Consider the following 19,781-nt stretch of genomic DNA (forward strand, 5'->3'; position numbering starts at 1 on the left):
GAAATAGTGATATATATGACTTTTGTTCTTAGTGATAACCTGAAACATCCAATAACTTCCATGCAAGGTCAAACATATAGGAAATAAGTGGAACTGGAGGCAAGGATTAGGTCTGAGTGAAAGCCACATTTACAACGATACTTTCCTAAACAGAACAAATCCAGAAGAGACCACAAATACTCTTTCCACGAAGGTATGCCTTTTTCATCCATGATCTATTAAAAGGAACAACAGAAGTTCACAAAATGACAGTGTCTCAAAGACAATTTCTGTCAACACATGAAAAAGCTCCATATTACTCTAGAATATACCAATAGCAGAATACTGTTCTTCTCTACCTGCCGCAAAATATCTATGGACTTTTGCTATTGACATTTATTTCCATCTTCAAATTGTGTGTGTGTACGTGTATACTCGTGTGTGTCTATGCGGTATGTACATGTGTATATGTAACTGTCACTCTCATGAAGGTCACTAATTCTAGATATTTTAATAATTACAGGATAATGCCCAGTCTGACCTGGATCTCATCTATGCCATGATTCCTACCACACTGCCATCTTGCTGATTACGCCTTTTTGGTTTTACATATTCAGTTCTCATGGGTTATAAACATCTGTGAAATGTTTCCCCTTACAAACACAATGAGTTTTCACTCTTGCTTAATTCTCCACGTATTTTTCTTCCTTCACAGTCTTTATGGGTCAACAGGCCATCAAGTCAGACAAGAAACTACAAAACCCACTCAAAAATGATGAAGTGTAACTGTTTATACAAGAAAAAGACATGCGATCAACTCTGGGTGTCTCTGTTGACTGTTAGGAGTTGCCTAAAAGGTAAGAGCCTGTGGGGCTGCCCAGGCTGCAGAGAGATCAAATGGGTGATGGCGAGATAAAGAGTGTAGTAGCTGGTGTTGAACCTTTTTTGCCCTGCCTCTAACTGGAAAGTCTGCCTGGAGGTTGCAAATATGAATAAGAGACAACAGGAAGCCTGATGATTCAGTCAGATAGCACAGTGCTTGTAGCTAAAAGGAGAAAAAAGACTTATAATGTATATTTGGAACTTAGGGGTTCATTTGGGAGTAGCAAAGAGAATATATTGGAGAAAAAAATTCTTCTTTAGCTGAGGGCAAAAATATCTGCATTACAGTACTAATTTTCCTTAAAGTATGTTTTTTAAAAAATAATAATAATAAAAAAAAGCCTTTATAATTTAATACTTCTTCCAAAAATAATAGATATGTTTTGATTTCCCATAATGTCGAAGATACTGTGCAGGGTGCCATGGGGGTAGGTCACTACGACACCTACTTTGAAGGGAACTGTGGTCATGGCTTCCAGGTGGACTTCTCTGCTGGAAAATAAGAAACATGGACAGAAGTAGGGGGTGGGGGGAAGAAGAGATGGTGGAATGGTACCCTGAGGATTTTTTTCCTAGTGAAAAGAGAACACTGTAAAATAATTATCAAAACTCCTAGCCTCTAGATGAATGAATAGTTGAGAAGACATTGCTTAAGGTTCATCTGTACAAATCAATAACCCCTTGAGGTATCTCGTTAGCCATACTTCCCCACTCTGTGCCTACTCACTGTACTCAGCCAAAGACATGCTGAAGCATTGATCTCCAACTTTAGTGAAAATCACCTGAGTTTTTCCAAGGCACAGTGGAGGGGAAAGTGGAGCCACTCCCACAAGGGCAATGGTGCAGGAAGAAACAAGTCATCACCTGCAGGAGCCAACAGAACCCAACAAAACACCCTTGTTAGCCTTCCTACTAAACTGCACAGAGCCAATCCCAGGAATGTGGCACTTCAGTGCAGGAAAAGTGGAAGATGAGTGGGTGGCACTCAGGACAGACAAAGCCACTCTATGCATGATCAGTGCCTTCCTGCCCTGGTGACCTCTCACAAAGGCAAGGCTGGCCTGATAATAGGAGACCCCACTCTGTCATCACGTTCCGGTATTGTTACTGACCCAGCCCCTCTCACCACCCTGAGTTTCCATGACCTGTGAAAGCATTTTTAAACCTGGGAGGGTGTATGATATGGGGTGTTCTGTTTCACAAGGGCAGGGGCTAGGTCGAACTCAATACTACACCTGCATATAAGAATCACCTGTGGCAGGTATCCCAGTAAAGCCTTATTCAAGAAGATAATACAATGATGACAACTATAGAGGAAAAAGGGTATTACTTTATAACTACTAAACATTTGCACAAATTTTTTGATTTTTAAATTAAAATTTAAGTCCATTAGACATTTTTAAAAAATGATAAAAAGACTCATCCATTTTTTCATAATCTATAATTTTTTCAAATAGTGTTCATTTCTATCTAGTATTTTCTTAGGTACGTGGAACTCCATCAGGACCACCATGTGGGGTGCACATCACATAAGCATCAGTACCCCTGTGGCACCCAGCAGAGTGCCTTCACCAAGACTCTGGTTCACCTCTACCTATCCACATGGCAGGTTCCCCTTCCAGCTAGATATGGCCACGTGACTTGTTTTGACCAATGAGATATGAGTAAATATACACCACTTTAACCTAGAGGTCTTTAAGACCTCCTGCAAGATTTGCCTCTTTCCCTTCTCTAGGCCATGGCTGCTGGCAGTGTTCCAGATGGTAGAAGCACATTGGCTTGGGAGGCTGAGTGAGGGCAATGCAGCACAGAGCCTCCTGCTAGCCTTAGAGAGCTTCTAGCTAAAAGCGAGAAAGAAACCTTTGATATTTTAAGCCATTGAAAATTTGGGGTTATTTTTTAAGCACTGTATATCCTTATGATGCAACTCTTTTATAGATGAAAACAGACTAAATGTAAAGTGACTGCTTTATTTATCACAACCTAGACAACAGGCGTAAACCCTCTGCGAAGCCCTCCGATTCTAGCTTATGGCATCAAGGGGTTGAAGCTTTATAGCTACAATTTTCTCCCTTCCAGCTCCCTGACCAGTGGGTTTATCTCCTCACTACTTGCCTAAAGATCTCAAGTGGCAGCAGAGCGGTCTCACCTTGGTCTTCTGCTCTGAATCACTTCTAGTGAACCTCAGGAAACATAAATATTATGCTTACAATACCAAATGAGAGCCAGGAAACCCAAACCGCTCTCTCCTCAACCCCTGGAGAGCACTGAAACAGCAAAGTAGACACAGGGGCATAAAATAGGGGATTCTAAGTCCCTCCAGCTTCCTCCAAGACAGCTTTAGCTGCCAGAGTCAATTATTCAGTGACAACTTTCTGAACAAGGAGCAATGGCGGCTTCTTCTAGCAAAACTTACTAGTGAGAGATTATTTTCTTCTTTCTACTGTATGGAAATATTCCATACTATTTCAGCTGAACAAAAAAAAGAAATGGTTTCAAACAACACACTGCTGTCCTGCCTCTCCGCCCCCACCCCCCCCACAATTATTATTGGTAATTGCATCCAGGGTTCTCCCTCCTCCCAACCAACATTCAATTTTTGGCTGATCCTACAGTACGGCAAAGCCAGGGAGTCTGTGGTTGCAATGTCTTGCCTGCCATGAATTTCTGGAGGTCAGTATCATTAGGACTGTGGATTTTTCCTATGTCTACAGACTTTCAGTTTGAAAGGCAAAGAAAAAGAGACTGAGATTGGATATGATGAAATTTTGTTTTTCCCGAATTTCATCTGGCACAATACATACCCTAAGCTTCTTCTTCTAGGTTTCAGCTCTCCTATCATAATGATGACGCAAATAAAAAACTATATAAACTCTTGTGTCTAGCTTCATAAATTAGTAAAATTGCCTATATGCAAAATGTTTAATAAAGAGAAGCCACATCATCATTACAACACCAAAAATAGAAACCCTTCAGGCTCATTTCTGCTGTTGGTGCAACCAGGGATAAAGCCTTGAGTCAGCCTTGAGACAGACTGGCCTACAAACTTGAGCCCGTGTTGGAAAAACCCCTTGCGATGTGGTGATGCTAAGGAGCTTTATGGTTTTGTTAATGTTCTTCACTGGGTTTTATCTTACTCCACAGAGGCCAGGGATCTTTAACCATCACATTAGTCTCAGCTGTCAAACCTAAGAGCATTATGAGCTCCATTCTTGAAAAATGCGATGCCATCATTAATTTGTTAACCCTCTCAACCACCCTGTGGAGGGGGCGCTACCATTTCCTTTTAAAATATATGCTAAGAAGCAACGCTACTTTCTCAGGGTCACATTGGATTGATTGAGCTAACTACTCATTCCCCTTTTTAGTCCTTGCTCAGGTTCTCCCAGGGGGAAGTGGGAGGAACCAAGCCGACTAAACAAAGAGGCCCAGCACAATGGAAAAGCCACGGAGGGGCAAAACGGCAGAGCAGATTGTCAACCAGAGTACAAATAGGAAAGAAATGCGGAAGGGACCCTGACAAAGAGGATGCATGCAAACTACAACTTTAAGCATCTCACGCAACAAGAGAAAGAGGAAAGAAAGCACTACTCTTTCCGTGACATTTAACGGAAACTGAGTATGTTTTCTTCCCAGCAGCTGAAAGGTAGAAAATTCAGAAGATCTGCTTTCCAAAGACAGAGAGCTTAGATATAGAAAGTGGACTAAAATCAAAGGGGTTCATGTTTGAAATATCTCCTTCTGTAGTACTTCAAAACTGCAGTAAGTTAATTTAAAATAATTGTAAGTACTAAATAAATAGCAAATATGCTGAAAGCATCATAGGATCTGTTCTATGTGATCTTTGCCAGTTTCCCAAAAGGCTGTTCTCTATGGGGCTGTTAAATGTTGGTGAAAATGCATGCACATGTCTGTGTACTTGTTCAAGGGTGAGGATGTTTAAATGAAATTAACCTGTACCCCATGCTCCACTCCCTTCCAGATCCCCTCTAGCAGCCTGGACAGCTTAAGAGACAATACAAGATTACTATGGCTACAGATTCCCAAGAAACCTGGATTCTAATTCTGCCTCTTGATACATTCTAGTTAATCTTGGGCAAGATATTCAAACTCCTTAAACCTCAATGTTCTCATTTGCAAAATGGGAATGTTAATAGTATCTACACCAGAGGTTATTATGAGAATTCAGATAAAGCATGTGGAATGTTTGGCATACTCCCTGGCAAAAAATAGAAATGTGGTAATTATACTACTGATATACAGTAATAGTGATGTTATTAATCAAATCCCCCAGAAAGCTGTGATGTACAGTCTCTAAGGTGCCCTTACAGTTCCTGCCATCTCCTGGGCAGGACCTGTGACTTGCTTCTAACTGATATAATGTGGCAAAGGTGATGAGATGTCACTGCCATAATTGTATTACATTATATAAGACTGTTCTGTGAGATATATTCTAGACTCTTTCTCTCCGTTGCTGGCTTTGAGAAAGAAAGCTGCCATGAATCCTACAACCATAAAGAAATAAAGTCTGCTGAAAATATGAGAGAGCTTGAAGGTGAACTCTTCCCCAATGGAACCTACAGATAAGCATTCAGCTCTGCCCAACACTTTGATGGAAAACTTGCAGAGGACCCTGCTAAGCCATGACTGGGTGCCTAATGCACAGAAACTGTGAGATAATAAATGTATGTTTTAAGCCAGTAAGTTTGTGGCAATTTATTACATAGCAATAGAAAACTAATAGAGAGGTACTTTGTCTTCCTTGTCATATTGATATTATGCTCCTTTATTCAAGTCTCTTCTCAACACTATAGGTTGATCTCACTACAGGTTGAACTTTTATTCAACCAGTTCCAGTGTCACCATTAATAATTACTCGACAGATGCTGAAGCTCATTTTGATTATTTCAGATGAACACATCCAAGATTTCCATTTTACATTTCAGTTTAACTGTGGCTCTGTAATATTTAGAGAGTTGGTAATACTTACTAAAGCCACAGAGCATAAAATTATACATGAATTTGGCTATTCCATAATCTGGTTAAGCCTCAAACGTGAATCACTTTACCCTAGCATATAGCACAGAAAGTATGGCACAGTCATTTCACTGTTCTTATTTTTTCTTGCATAAAATTCATCTTTATCAAAGGTATGAGACTGGCAAGTCTGACCTTTTTTCATGTTCTCTTTCCTGGGCCCTAGTATCTGAACTGGGAAAACACCTCCAGTGAAAGGAATAAAAACTAATTTTAAAGTATATTTAGTGTAAGAATACAAACAAGTGAAAGTTAATTAATGGTGCCATGAAGTGGCTATTGCCATCAGGAGTAAAATCGGCCATCAAAACTATTACATGAGAATGTCTTGACCACAAGAAAGTCAGCAAGGAGCTGAATCCACCCTTGACATAGCAGAGAAAGACATTATCCTGTTACCATCCTCTGCACAATCTACTCTGACTTTGTTGGCTTACATTTTAAGAAATACCTTCCTGGTTACCCTTTAAAATCCAAGACTGTGGTACATGCCAGTTTCCAGTTAAAAGCATTCACAATTCCCTTCTAAAAAAAACAAAAAACAAAAAACAAACTCACCGATAAGAACTATTAAGAATGGTTGGCTTTGGATGGTTATAAAGTAGAAAACACAGTCACTTAACACCATCGTATATTTTTCTTTAATAAAAAAATAACTACTTTCTCAAAAAAAGGTATGAAGCAAAATAAAGCATTAAAAAGTTTAATTAACTAGAGGCTACCACTGAAACATTATAATTCTCTCTAGTTTTTTCTATCACATTTTTATTACTTTTATAATCAGAAGGAAAATAAGTTTTCATCTAAGTAAAAACTGAAAATTTGTCAGCATAACATCCCATATGAGAATACTGGTGGCCTTGTCTTGACACTGATGCTAAGCTATTCACTGACATTGTTAAGCAACTTAACTTCTCTGAGTTGCCTGTCAAATGTGGAAGAAGATGATCTTTCTTCCCTATTCGAACAGCATGTGATGAAATGAGACATAGAGCTTCAAAACTTTCCACAGATATTTTAGACTGGTGACTGTGGCAGCCGGGAGTTTTAATCTCTCTGAATTCCCACATAAAACTGACAGCACCTACACAACAGAACCAGAATCCTGGAAGAGAAGCATCCCCTTGACCAACAAAATACGAGCAGGTAGAGACAAACCTCCATCATTCATAAGACCTGAATGGTGTGTGTGTGGGCAGAAGCAGAGGGAAACAATAAGAATGATGGCCCTGAGAACTGGAAAACCCCCAAATTACCAATAATTTTACACAAGAAAGTTAGAAGAGCCAATCGGAGAACAGCAGCTGAAATCAGGAGGGGTTTGCCTGAGCCTGGAATGAGTGGGCAAGGGGTGCATCGTAAAATATGAAGGGCCTAAAGCAGCTAATCCCCATGAACTTTCAAGACTGGCCCTAGGACTTCTATCCAGGAGGAAAAACTGCTGGGAGTAGGGTCAAAATTGAACAGGATGAGGTAACAGACACAAAGGAAAGAATGGGTCCAGATTAAAGTAGGTGAGGGGAAGAGAGCCGGGAAGCGTCAGAAAGCGAACTGCCGTATTTTTGACTACATGACAACAGAAGACGAAGCTCTATGAACTTAAAAAAGCTGTCTTAAACCCTGCCTCTTAAAAGTTCAAGGAAACTATTTTTCACATAAAAATGAAAAACAGAAAAGGACTGAGGTCAAGTTCCATACAAAGTTATAGGAAAGAAGAAAAAAAAGAGCAGAATAACACTCCTATAAACCATGAAAGCATGCTACAGAACAGATGAGAGCGGAGGAAAAAGCCCCAAACAATAGCTTATTATTTCAAAATAAAAGACTTTCAGGAAATGAAATGACATAAGACACAAAAGAACATAATTCAGAATGAAAAAAAAAACGCAGAAAGTAATAGAACACAGAAAGAAATAGAAATAATATAAAAATGCATTTCAGGAATAAAGACTAAACTAAGAGGCATATAAGAGGAAATGAATACAACATAAGAAAAACAGAAGGTGAAAAACAGGAAGAACAAAGTAAAAAGGGGGCGATTTGAAATAGTGACAAATATTCAAGACGGGCAAAGAAAATCTAATAACCAATAAGCATCTTTGAAGAAGAAAAATTAAAGCAAGGTAACAGAACTAATATTAAAAATTTATTATTAAAAAAATACTTTGCTGAAATTATAAAAACAGGCTTTAAAATATAATGTACACAGCAAACCTTATAATATCAAACCAGAATGACAAGATTAAGAGTTACTCTTAAAAAAAGAAAAAGGTTACTCTAGTAAAATTACTGGACTTAAAAGAAAAAATTCTATGGATATCTAGAATAAGTTAGTGCCTTGTGAGGGAAAAGAAAGCTGTATTATTAGACTTTAAGAGCAACTCTTTCTGTCAAAAGAGAATAAAGAACCACATTCAAATAAAGAAAAGATAAACCAAGGGTTTTATATCTAGCAAAATCTACTTTCAAGTATGAAGGGCATGGACACATCGAATTAATAAACAAGGACTTGGTGAAGACTTATTCTAGTCCTTTCTGAGGAGCTGACTAGAAAATAAGTTTCAGGCAAAAACAAAAACAAACAAAAAAAAAAAGAAAAAGAAGAGAGACACTGACCATGGTAAACATTAAACATATAGTTTCTTGTCAACTAAATGAAAATTAAAAGGGAGAGAATATAAGATTCAATGGCCATGTGGTCAGGTAATGTGAATATAGCACAACTGCAAAAAATTGGGGGAATGAGGAAAGCATAATGCAAAAAATTTAAAAAAAAAGTCTTCTCGGTAATTACATTTATTATGGTAGTGTTATTGTTATTCTGAGACTGTATATAATATGGGACGAAACAAATGAGTAATTATGAAATACTCTAATTCAATCATCCTCTAAAACCTTAAGAGTCAGGATTCTTAGTATGAAAAGAAAGATACAGATAAAATACAGAAGAAGCTAAGTAAATGTACCCCATAATATAAATTAAATAGGAGCAATTAGTATAAACTCCTAAAGTATTTTATCTTACAACTTATACATACATATGTAGATAGATAATTTCCTGGCTGTGTGTGTAAAGAGGCTTAAAAACAATGACCAACCTAGAAGCAAATAAGAACTCTTAGCATCCAGATTGTGGTCTTGAAATAACATTTTCTGCTGAGTGAAACCAGGGCTACTTGGAAAATGGTTAATTCCAGGGTTGGGGCAAAAAATGTACTAGATGAGCCCTGTAATAACTGTTAGGCTCATGTCAAAAGACTCAGAAGCCAACTTGAGGAGGTTCTTACTGGCTAAAAATACTACAATTTGATTTTCTACAAGAAAATTACAATGAATTGAAAGCCAAATATGTTTAAATCCATAAATTCATAACAATGTTTTAAAAAACAATTGGATACTTTCAGAGGATCGTAGGTAATTAATTATCTTAAAAATGTTAAATAAATGGAAAGAATGAAGCATTTATTCTGCTTTTTTCTCTATGAACTACACCATATTTTCAATAAATCATAGATGATAGACACTATGAATTAACAACTAAAAAGAATAACTGAAAAAGAAATGGTAGAACTAAAATATTGTGATTTGTAAGTCCCAATGAATCAATGAACATAGGCATTGAGTATCAATAGCTATTAACATCACAGAAAATAAATACTCTTTACAGCCTTGCCAAAGGGATTGGACATGAATCTGACAGAGCCTCTGGATCCAGCTGCCAATTTGCAGTGGGGACAGAGAGAACTGCACCATGAGTGTGTAATCAGCGACATCCAGACTGTGGGAAACTATAGCTCAAGTGGCCAGTTTTTAATAGATTAATTATAAAGCAAACAAAGAATAGAGGAAAAATCTGTAGATTAAGAGATTCAAAGGAAATGCATGACTTTTAAATGGACAAGACTAAAACTCTACTGTCTAGGGACATACAAACTTCAGTGGGAAACTGTAAAGAAACAGGAAACATGACTGCAAGAGTCAGGGTGGTGGTTGCCTTGCAGGGAGAGGAGGTGGGGTTCGGCTTGCACATAAGGAGAGACTTCTGGGGGCGACTGGCAAGTTCTATTTCTTGACCTAGACAGTGGTTATGAGACTGTTTGCTCGTTAAGCTATAATTTGTTTTGTGGGAATTTCTTTACCTATGTTTCATCTTAAAATAAAAAACAGAAAAGTTAACAGATCTCTCCAGATCCTTTACCTGTGCCTTGGCCAATTTCTTTTCCAGGAGGTCCCGTTCCCGCTCCGTTTGCTGCAGACGTTTATTAAGCTCCACTATATCTCCCTTCAGTGATGCTAGTGCTGCCAAGTGCAGCTGTGGAGACAGAGAGAAAGGAGCACAAGGTTAGACCAGAAACTCACTTCCTTTCACTGCCTGTGACTAGTGTGATCACATAGAAAATGTATCATTTAAAAATGAGATGCTTTGGGTACCATTAATCTCAGAGGGTAATGGACATGAATCAGATGTCTTAAGCAAGCTGGGTTACATGGTCACTCTAAATGTAATAGGGAGAACGCTGTTTGTGAGGGCAGTGGGACCTAATTTTGGATGGTTATCTGAGGACAGTGAGCAAAGCTCTTCATTCTCTGGTTTCCTCAGCAAGGATGATATTAAGAGCTGGTGTGGGGCTGCCTGATTCTCAACATAGGAGGCAAGGATAAGGCAGAACCAAATTAGTTTTTGCCTTCAGATAATATGAAACTTGAATAGGGCAATTCAGTTTTTTGAAACTCAATCACCCGCATTGCTGGGTGGATAACAGACAGACCAGGGGCTGAGGATTAAGAAAAAATCAGAGAGCTCATTTTGGGGGGGAAACGGTCTCCTCTTAAAGTTGGCGCATTTATTTTCTTGCCAGTTCATTCTTCCTCATTGTCCCCCGAGACACTAGATTGACTAAATACAGGCCCTCTGTGCTAGTAGGCCCTCTCAGAGGAGCAGAACCAGAACTCCGATAAATTATGCTATGAAAAGACCAATTGAGACGCCATCCACATATTCTTCTCCAGCCAATTCTCTCAGGTTGACTGGAGCTAGAAAGAATGTTCAACAGATTAACAAGGGGCATGATGCATTCCCAGGATGAGATCCTGACCACTGAGCTTGGGCCGCATGCACACCTACCACACTTGCCTTTTGGGGCTTTTCAGGCCGAGAGATGGGATCATCTGTAAGATCCACTTAACACACTGATCCCACAGCAATTCTACCTTTCAAATTTCTTTGCCTTCCGAGTCACTACTTCTCATCTGTCTTCACTGTCAATTCCAGGTGGAGCTCAGACCTTCCTAGCTGAATTCCACATTACTTTTGGGTGACTGACTAAAATCAGAACAGACCCTCCCTCTTTAGAGGTTTTTTCGTAGCTTCTGCCAAGAGGGATTTAAAGTAAGGAGTGAGTAAATAAATGTGATCTTTAAAAATGGACATAGTACAGTAGTACATAATTCAACTTTGAAGATTTTAATTTCAGGTTTAGAAATTAAACCGGCCCCCTCTATACTGCATGCTGGCTGGTAGACTTGGTGGGGGTTGGGGGTGTGCACGGGGGAGGAGGAGATATAGGGCAGGGACCGGGGTTTCAGACAGTTGTTTATGTTAGACTATAACAGCAGTGAAAGTGACTTCACTTAATTGCATCAGGGCTGCAAACCAACAGATCAATAGACGATTTGAAATCAGGAATGCTTGAAATTTAAAAAGGGAAATGTCAGGCAATCTGGCGGTATTTACCTTCTCACGTAGGGCTAGGGCCGCTCAGAAAAGGTCACTCTGGGTTTCAGATACAAGGTTTTGTGTGATGAATTCTCAGCACAAATACCACAGTGGTCTCATTGTATAATCTTTTTGAGGCTGTTTTGCTTCCAGTATGGTGGGGAGGGACACAGATTCATTGCCTTAGCAGCTGGGGTGACCCCTCCGCCTCTGAACTGTCAATCCGAAGATTTTCCTTCAGTGTCAGACACTGTGGCCTGTTATATTGTTTTGTCAAACCTTAGGAGAAGATTCTCAGCCTCACTTGTGGTGAGAAGAATAAAATACCTGGAGAGGTGAAATGTCCTTTAAGAAATAAAGGGGTAGGGACAAGGACCCCAACTGTGTGAGCCTTGTTTCCTTTCTCATAATATCTCTCCTCTTACTTCTAGGGGAAAGGGCTGCTTGAAGGGGTTTGAGGGGAAGTTATGGGGAAAAAGCTGCCAGAGGAGGCTGTATACTCCACACTGACTTTGAGAAGTGAGCCAGACGGGAAACACTAGAGTAGTTATTTTCATCATAGAGCATGGCGGAGGGGGTTTGGGATGAGTCACTGCCATTGGGAATAGCATTGGGCTTACAGTTGAGAATACATTCTGACCCACCAGCTCTCCAGATTGCCAGGAAGGTGCACAGAATGAGCATTTGGGGCAAGTCCCGTGGCTTCCCTGGATGGAGGATGCCTATCTATAAAATGAGAATAGACCAGTTATTCTTAACTTTTCTTGGGGCACAGATTCCTTAGGAATCTTATGACTGTGATGGACCCTTGTAGAGAAGATTATAAATTTGGGGTACACGCATGTGTTTCACCAACTTATGGTGATAACACACTCTGGAATCTATCCATAACCCCAAGATTAAGAAACACATGGACTACATGCCAGCTCTGCAGTCCCACGTAAGTTTTGTAGACTGTCTCTTGGTTCATAATCACAGATATCTGAGTGGGGAAAAGGCCCTTGAGATTTCACATCTCCCACTTCCATATTTGTAGGTGAGGATCTGAAACCCAGGGATTAACTTGCTTATTCCAGGTCCCATGGATAGCTTAGCCCAGAACAAAGGGAAACCAGTACCTTTTCTTTACTGTATAATGTTGTATATGACAGTAATTTTGTTTATGTGAATAAAAATTTTACTTAAAATATTTCCTTCTGATTATTAAAGTAATGACGACGTAACAGAAAAATGAATCAGAAAGAGAGAATTCTAACATTTTAGTGGTGGTGTCTGGGAGGTTTTAAACTTTTTTGAGATACTTTCTGTTTAATAAGTTTTTAATTTTTAAGAGAAAGAGCCTTTTGAATGAAAGAAACAAAAAAGTTGCAAGTGTGTTTTCTGCACACGTAGGCTATAGAATAAAATCTGTAAAGGGTTATTTTCCTTCCTTGCTGCATCTTCTGATAGAAGGTAAAACGTAAATATGAAGTAGAACATACACATGTTCCTTAGTGGTACTGACAATTACTCAGCAGAAGCTTGAACTACAGAAGGTGGGATGCAGAGTAGGGAAAGTTTGCCTACAAGTCACAGACCTGTTGCTTTGATTCAGGCTGAGAGGCCTCTCCGTTACCAGGAGATGACTGAACACAAGATGAGTTAAAGTTCCCACCACAGGGAGTGCTGGACACTCCCTGTAAATTTCAGTTGAGCAGCCCTCCTTGTCCCACCTTGTCACTAGCTCAGTAATCAAAAGCTGATTTGACCTCCCTTCTTTTTGAGTTTCACCCCTCGTTATGGCAGAGCTGGTGGTAACTCTGCAAATTTGAAAGCTACTGAGTGTGTGAGTAATGCTACAAGTCAAGTGATGAAACTGTTTAGTGTCAAACCAAGCATTAAAAAAAATAAGAAGTATAGAGGTCTTTCTGGGTAATTTTTTAAAAGGAGCGACAGTAGGTTTAAATCCTAGAAAGACAAATTTATCAAAACAATCAAAATTGTCAAATACCTATAATAGAAGAATTATATTGATTCTACTTTTTTTGATCTCTTTACTTATATTCTGGTTTCTGAAATGGCCTCTAACTTGAGTCAGAGCTTCAGACTTATGAACTATGAAGTACCATTAAGAGAAGATGTTTCACTAATCAAACAAAGAAAATATATGATGTTTGGTGTCTGTGCTAGTCTTTTCCCTGACACATTTTTTCTCTTCATGCTCAGGAAGAAGCCCCTGATTTTTAGCTGGTTATAGAGCGGCTCAGCTAAAATATCCCAGTTCCTGGCCTCCCTTGAAGTTGGAATTAGGTGCAACCGTGAGAAAGTTCTGGCCAACAAGATGTAAGCAAAACTATTATGTGCGAGTTCTGGGAAAACCTTTTTGAGAGAGGTCTCGCCCTTTTTCTCGTCCTCCATTTTTGCTGGATAGAGCTTCACAAAGATGAGGTCAGCACTCCAGGGAGCCGAAAGGTGCCTGATTCCCCAACAACTCCGCAAAGCCACCCTACCATCTCTGGACAACCTGACTCCAGACTTCTGTAACAGAATAGCAAGAAACAGACCTCTGTTGTGTAGACCACTATTACATTGAGGTATTCTGGCAAATGAAGTTGATCTAATCCTAATTCATAAAGAATCAAATAAACTTCAAATCTCATTTTGCCACTTATTGGTGGATTGTCTTTGGATAGTTTATTTAATCGCTTTGTATTAGGGCTGTCATAAAGACAAAATGAGACAGCATCCATAAAGTAAAAAGCACGGTGTCTGGAACCAAGTAAGCATTCAACGAATATACATTTCCTCTTTCTCAGCCAAGTTTTAAGTCAAGAAATCTCAAGTCAACAACCTTCTCAGACCAAGCCCCATCAGAGGCAGTGAGAGGGACATTCAGATGAATAAGTAAAACAGTCCTGTCTTCGAGCAGCTTACTTCCTGGAGGGTATCAGCACAGTACTGAGAGACTATAGCGGCTTTGCTGGATTCCGTTGAAGTCCTAACGCTTATCTTAAGGAGATGACTGGCAAGGATCTTAATGCTCTGTGAAATTTTAACCCAAGGCCTAAGCAAGGTTGGGATGAGACGTTGACACTTCCTATATAAATTTGGATCTAGTGTGTGAAGGATATAAACCCATACATACCTCATATTTCTGGAGATAAAAGGTACTAATTCCCTAGGCTGTTTTGAGTTCTCCTTCACATTCATTTTACAGTGTGTATCCAAATGAAACTTAACCACCTGGAAATTTGGCTGCAAGACAACTGTCAAAATGGTTATTTTTGGATGAAACATTACTTGACTAATATTTCATTGTTCAACTGGCTATAAGAACAGGCTTGCTTAGCCTCTGACAGATAGTTTCCAGCCACGCAGGGCCTGGATGAGAAGTTAGCAGTGCCTTTGTGATAGCCTCTCCCATTGGTTCCTCCTGGGCTAAATAGGTAGATGTTCTTCTCATTACACATTAGTCATGAGACAGACAGCTTCACATTTTTTAAGATGCCCTTTAAAGCCAAAAGCCCAATGACTCGGATGAACCCGGGAGCATTGCTATGTGTTTACAGTGATAGGTGCTTCTCCATTGCTGCTGGCAATAAAAGACAATCCACACATGCCTTCGTAGTCCTGTTTAGCCAACACTCCCCCGTGCATCATCCATTGGATCTTTATCATCATACCACAGCTCTCTGGCCTGAAGGGAAGCTATGATTCCCAGTTCACTGAGGGACAAGCCCTTTCCTCAAAGACCAGGACTGGTGAGGGGAATCCAGAACCTGAATCTAGGCTATCCAACTCTGAGTCTACCTCATCTTTCTGAGACTCTCTGGTCAGCCCTTTAACAGCACTGCCTTCAAAGGGACCAATGGCTTCCACAGCCATACCTGTGGCTGACACAGAGGCCTGAGCTCATCCCCAGATTCTCCATCCTGACAGGTACCACGAGGCACCAATGGTATGGTGGCTGAGCCGTCCTTCCCCATTTTATTGGCAGGTAAGTTCGTCCCAGGCAAACTCTGTTTGTTCTCTCTGTTTCTCTTTTACTTGATCTGGCTACCTGGGGTGCTCCTGTAAGTCCTGCCATTTATTGCCAGGGTACGTCTGTTTCCTTCCTACTAAGTGATGATGGGAATTACGATTCTGTCCTTCTAACGAAGCCACTTGCCCTTCAGAAGAAAGGGATACACAGTTTTGCTTAGGTTTGAGTGATGACAATGGGTAGTGCCAACTTCTTTCACCTAGAGAACTGTTCTCTTCAATAAAAGGGAAGAAACAAATGCAGCTAAACTTCACCCAACACATACTCTTGGCAGGTTCTGCCCTACGTGTTTTCCATTCTACTCAATTCAATCAGCTGAAGAGTCCTACAGAAGAAAGGCATTGTTAAAACCTCAATGCCAATCTTTGAGAATATTTTGAGAATTCTAGTCAACTCAATAGTAATAATAAAAGTCATCATATTAATTGTTAGCATTTGCTGAATTTTTAGTGGGTACCAGGTGCTTGGGCTGAGCATATTTCACATAGACTCTCACCTAATCCTCACCACAATGCTGTGATATAGGTATTATTACCTCCTTCTGATAAATGAGGAAACCAAGGCACGTAGGAGGGATAAGAAATCAGCCTAAGGACAGAAAATTAATAAATAGAAGAGATATCAATGCATAGATACTCCGTGCTTTAATTTTCTCTGCTATGTGCTCACTGTCACTTCCAACTCAACATGCTACTGCTCTCCCTTGCTTGCGGGATGCGTGTGCGAGCATGTGCATGTATGGGGGTGCGAGGTAAGATGTGTGCATTGGCAGGGGCAAGAACAGGGGAAAAAGCAGGGAGCAGAGGGAGGTGGCAGGGCAAGCCTTGTGGTAGCAGTGATGAAGCTTGGAGCTGGCAGTCAGCTCAAGTGAATCTGGGGAACTCTAACTTCCTGTGCTTTTTTATCCCTTTGAGAAGGGTCTGTACCAGATGCCCACCCCCTACACAGATTAGGCACTTGGGGCTCTGCATATTTTTTTTGCCCACTGGTCCCAGAAAGGATCTGCTGAAGCTCACCACATAAGGACTTCACTGTACAAAACTGATCAGCAAAGATCTTTCTCTTGAACTTGAAAGAACACTCAGAATCTTAACACTGGTGAGAAAATTTGAGAATGTCTAGTCCAGTTCCCTCACTGTAAAGACACAAAACAGACCCAGAGGAACAAAGCTCATCAAATTCTGATTTCCTCTTTCCCTGTCAAGAGGTTTCTACTCTCCCATCTGGCAATCCAGGAGCTCCTGGGTAGAGAATAAATGTGTATGTCCCAGCCCTGTCCTTGGAAATAGCAGGAGACATCTGTATGCGAGAAAACAGCCTCATTCGGCTTCCTCTCCAAGACTCCCCACAGCCCGGGGGCTCTAATTCAGATATATAAAGAACAAAATCCCTGGCAAAAGGGTAGCAGTCCCTGCCAGATGGACACAATCAGGCCTGTTCAGTGGCTTCCAGGACTGGAACATTCCTATTTACTGCTAGAATTCCAGCTAGGGGCACCTGCTGTGTAGTATTTCAAGAAAGGCTGCTCATGGCCCTGAAACTTAAAACTCATTTAATATCATCTACAAGATTGCTCACTGCATGCAAATCACTTTTTGCTGCCCTTGATCAACTCCGAAAGCAGCAGCTTTTTGTGTTTTATTTTCCTGACAATTTCATTGAGAGGTCAGTGGGCCCTGATTTACTTTTTAAACCTCCACTGAAATTTGTTGAAAACAGCATTCTAAGGCGCCTTTAACATGGCAGCACTAGAATAACATCAGCACAAGAAAAACTGATCCCATCCAAGGGTGCCTGACATTGGTGATGGTGCCGACTGACAGAGTAGCCACACCATCAGCCCTAGGACCCACCTGAAGGAACTCTTTCCTTGCTTCAGATAAATGGCTAGGAGACGATTCTCAAAGATGGGAGATGACCAAGACTGACCACTAAGGGATCTGAAGATGACCCTCAATCCTACCCCATCCGTGGACATATGCTCCTTTGAAAATAAGTCACATAATTTTTAGTAAAAATGATATTAGCTATCACGTGGGTCTTACTATGTGCTAGCTGCTATATTAAGCATGTAACATGCACCTTCTCCATTATTCTTCACATAGCCTTATGATCTGGATACTGTAAAGCCCAAATAAAAGAGGTTGGAATTGAGGCTTAGAGTTCAGTAACTTGTCAAACTAGTAAGTGGCAGAGCTAGAATGAAAGCCCAGGTCTGCCTAACCCCAGTGCCACTTCATAACCACCATGCTTCACGCTTTGCAACGTAATACATAGCACTTCTGAGATCCTTACAGATATCCATGAAGCTGTTGAGAAGATAAGGTCTCAGAGGGTTCTTTTTATGGGAAGGGAAAGCAGAATTGCAAAATTAGCATGGCAAAAATGTATTAATTATTTAAAACTTCCAATATTTTGAGAAATAGACCATTCAGCGACACCAGACCCAGGAAGGAATGACAGAAAAAGTTATCTCCAGCTATTTTCACATCCTAAGAGGGAAAGTTAAAGAGGAAAGTATTGTTGTGTAGGTGAAAAAGCCCCGAATTATGCTAATCAACAGTACATGGAAGTCACTAACTGATCTTCAAAAATAAAAAATCTAAACACATATATTTTACATTTTACTATACAAATATTATAAGACAATAGTTGCTAGTAAAAATAAATCACTTAGTATTTTCCACTAATAAATAATTTCTTACTTTTTGTAGTGTTATCTTGTTTTCAAGGGAAACAGGAATTACATGTGTATGCAAGGATCTTTGGAAAGCAACAGATAAAGACACTGCAATAAACTGGCAGCATCTACTTAAATTTCAAGGTGGGTTGCATCCTAATGACATATCATGAAGGAGATGAAGATGTAACAATTAAATCCTGCTAATCAGAGGACATGAATATTTCAGCGTGCACTAAGTACTGATGTGATCCCTGAGGCAGAAACTCCCACAGAGAATTATATGAACAGGAGTAAAAGAGTTCCCTGACAAGGCCTGCATTGTTCATAAATTTTTATATTGATCCAATTCAGCACGTATTGAATTCTCTATTCTAGAGAAACCAAGTACCTTTAATGATGAAACAGTCAATAAACTCTGCAGATGAGAAAAGCTGTGTATTTTACAGCAAGCGTAGAAGGATCCTATTTTTTTTTTTTTTTCTGGATTGAAGACAATGTTTTTGCTTTGGGAAAATGACTGAAGATTTAGATTCGTATGTGTGTGTATATATACATATACACACATGCATGCATTTACATGTATTAACACACATATACATACAAACTTTATAAACATATAAAACTCAAGGCACATACTTTCAGACTTTTCATTAAAGTGCAGGAGACAGCCAAGTTGTCGGCTATTGAGATACTCGATACAATCATTTTTAAATGTGTCCCCAATTTTTAAAAGATACTTTAACATGCACTATTTCATTTAAAGAAAATCACTTAAAAATGCTTGATGCCATAAACAAGCTCCCGTTCCAATGAAGGCACAGGCAGGCCCTGGCTTCTCCTTCCTTACCACATGGTTCCTGACCGATGGGCCCTTCTACCACTCACTGGTACATCTAATCCAAAGTGCCAGGCAAGGGTAGAAGAGACAAATTTCAAATCTGCTCAGCGTTCTCTCCCATCAGGGGCCCTGCTGACTGCTTCAGAGAACAGTGTGTTTAAATAGAGGAAAACGTCTGAATCTTCTCTCCTTTCCAAATCACCTAACCCAGTCAACTATTCCCAACTAGGATCATCTTGTTTCCAGAAAAGGAAGAAAATGGAAGAGGGAATAGAGGCAGAGAAAATGATGAGGGAAAATTCTTTAAAGACAGGTTTTACCACTATTAGAAAACAAAACACAAACCCAGATCTGAGTACCAGTTCAGCCTAGGTTAAATTGTTAAAATTTTCTCAGCCTCACTTTACTCACCTTGTAAAATGGGAATGATACTCAACCACAGAGTTGTGAAGATTAAATGAACAAAGTGCAGGTAAATCATTTAACCACAATGGCACCTGGCAGAATGTTAGCAGCAATGACCATTATCATCTTAATTATAATGATCATCACGCTATGCTTTTTGTGCTTGCTAAAAAGTGTCAAGATAGAATTGGGCCTTGAAAGAATGATGGGTTACTATCCT

The 19,781-nt window shown here is 39.8% G+C and overlaps 1 protein-coding gene across 7 annotated transcripts in view; it reads right to left on the minus strand.

The window, feature by feature from the left end:
- MCC (MCC regulator of Wnt signaling pathway) overlaps positions 1 to 19,781 on the minus strand; it is a 376,346-nt gene that overhangs the window by 93,826 nt on the left and 262,739 nt on the right. For all 7 annotated transcript variants that reach the window (XM_039848467.1, XM_039848466.1, XM_039848468.1 and 4 more), the window contains one exon: positions 10,097 to 10,210. In XM_039848467.1, the coding sequence (XP_039704401.1) occupies positions 10,097 to 10,210 (114 nt within the window). The remainder of the gene's footprint in view (positions 1 to 10,096; positions 10,211 to 19,781) is intronic.

The sequence above is a fragment of the Pteropus medius genome, unplaced genomic scaffold, assembly GCF_902729225.1.
Source record: "Pteropus medius unplaced genomic scaffold, Ma_sr-lr_union100, whole genome shotgun sequence".
NCBI lineage: Eukaryota > Metazoa > Chordata > Mammalia > Chiroptera > Pteropodidae > Pteropus > Pteropus medius.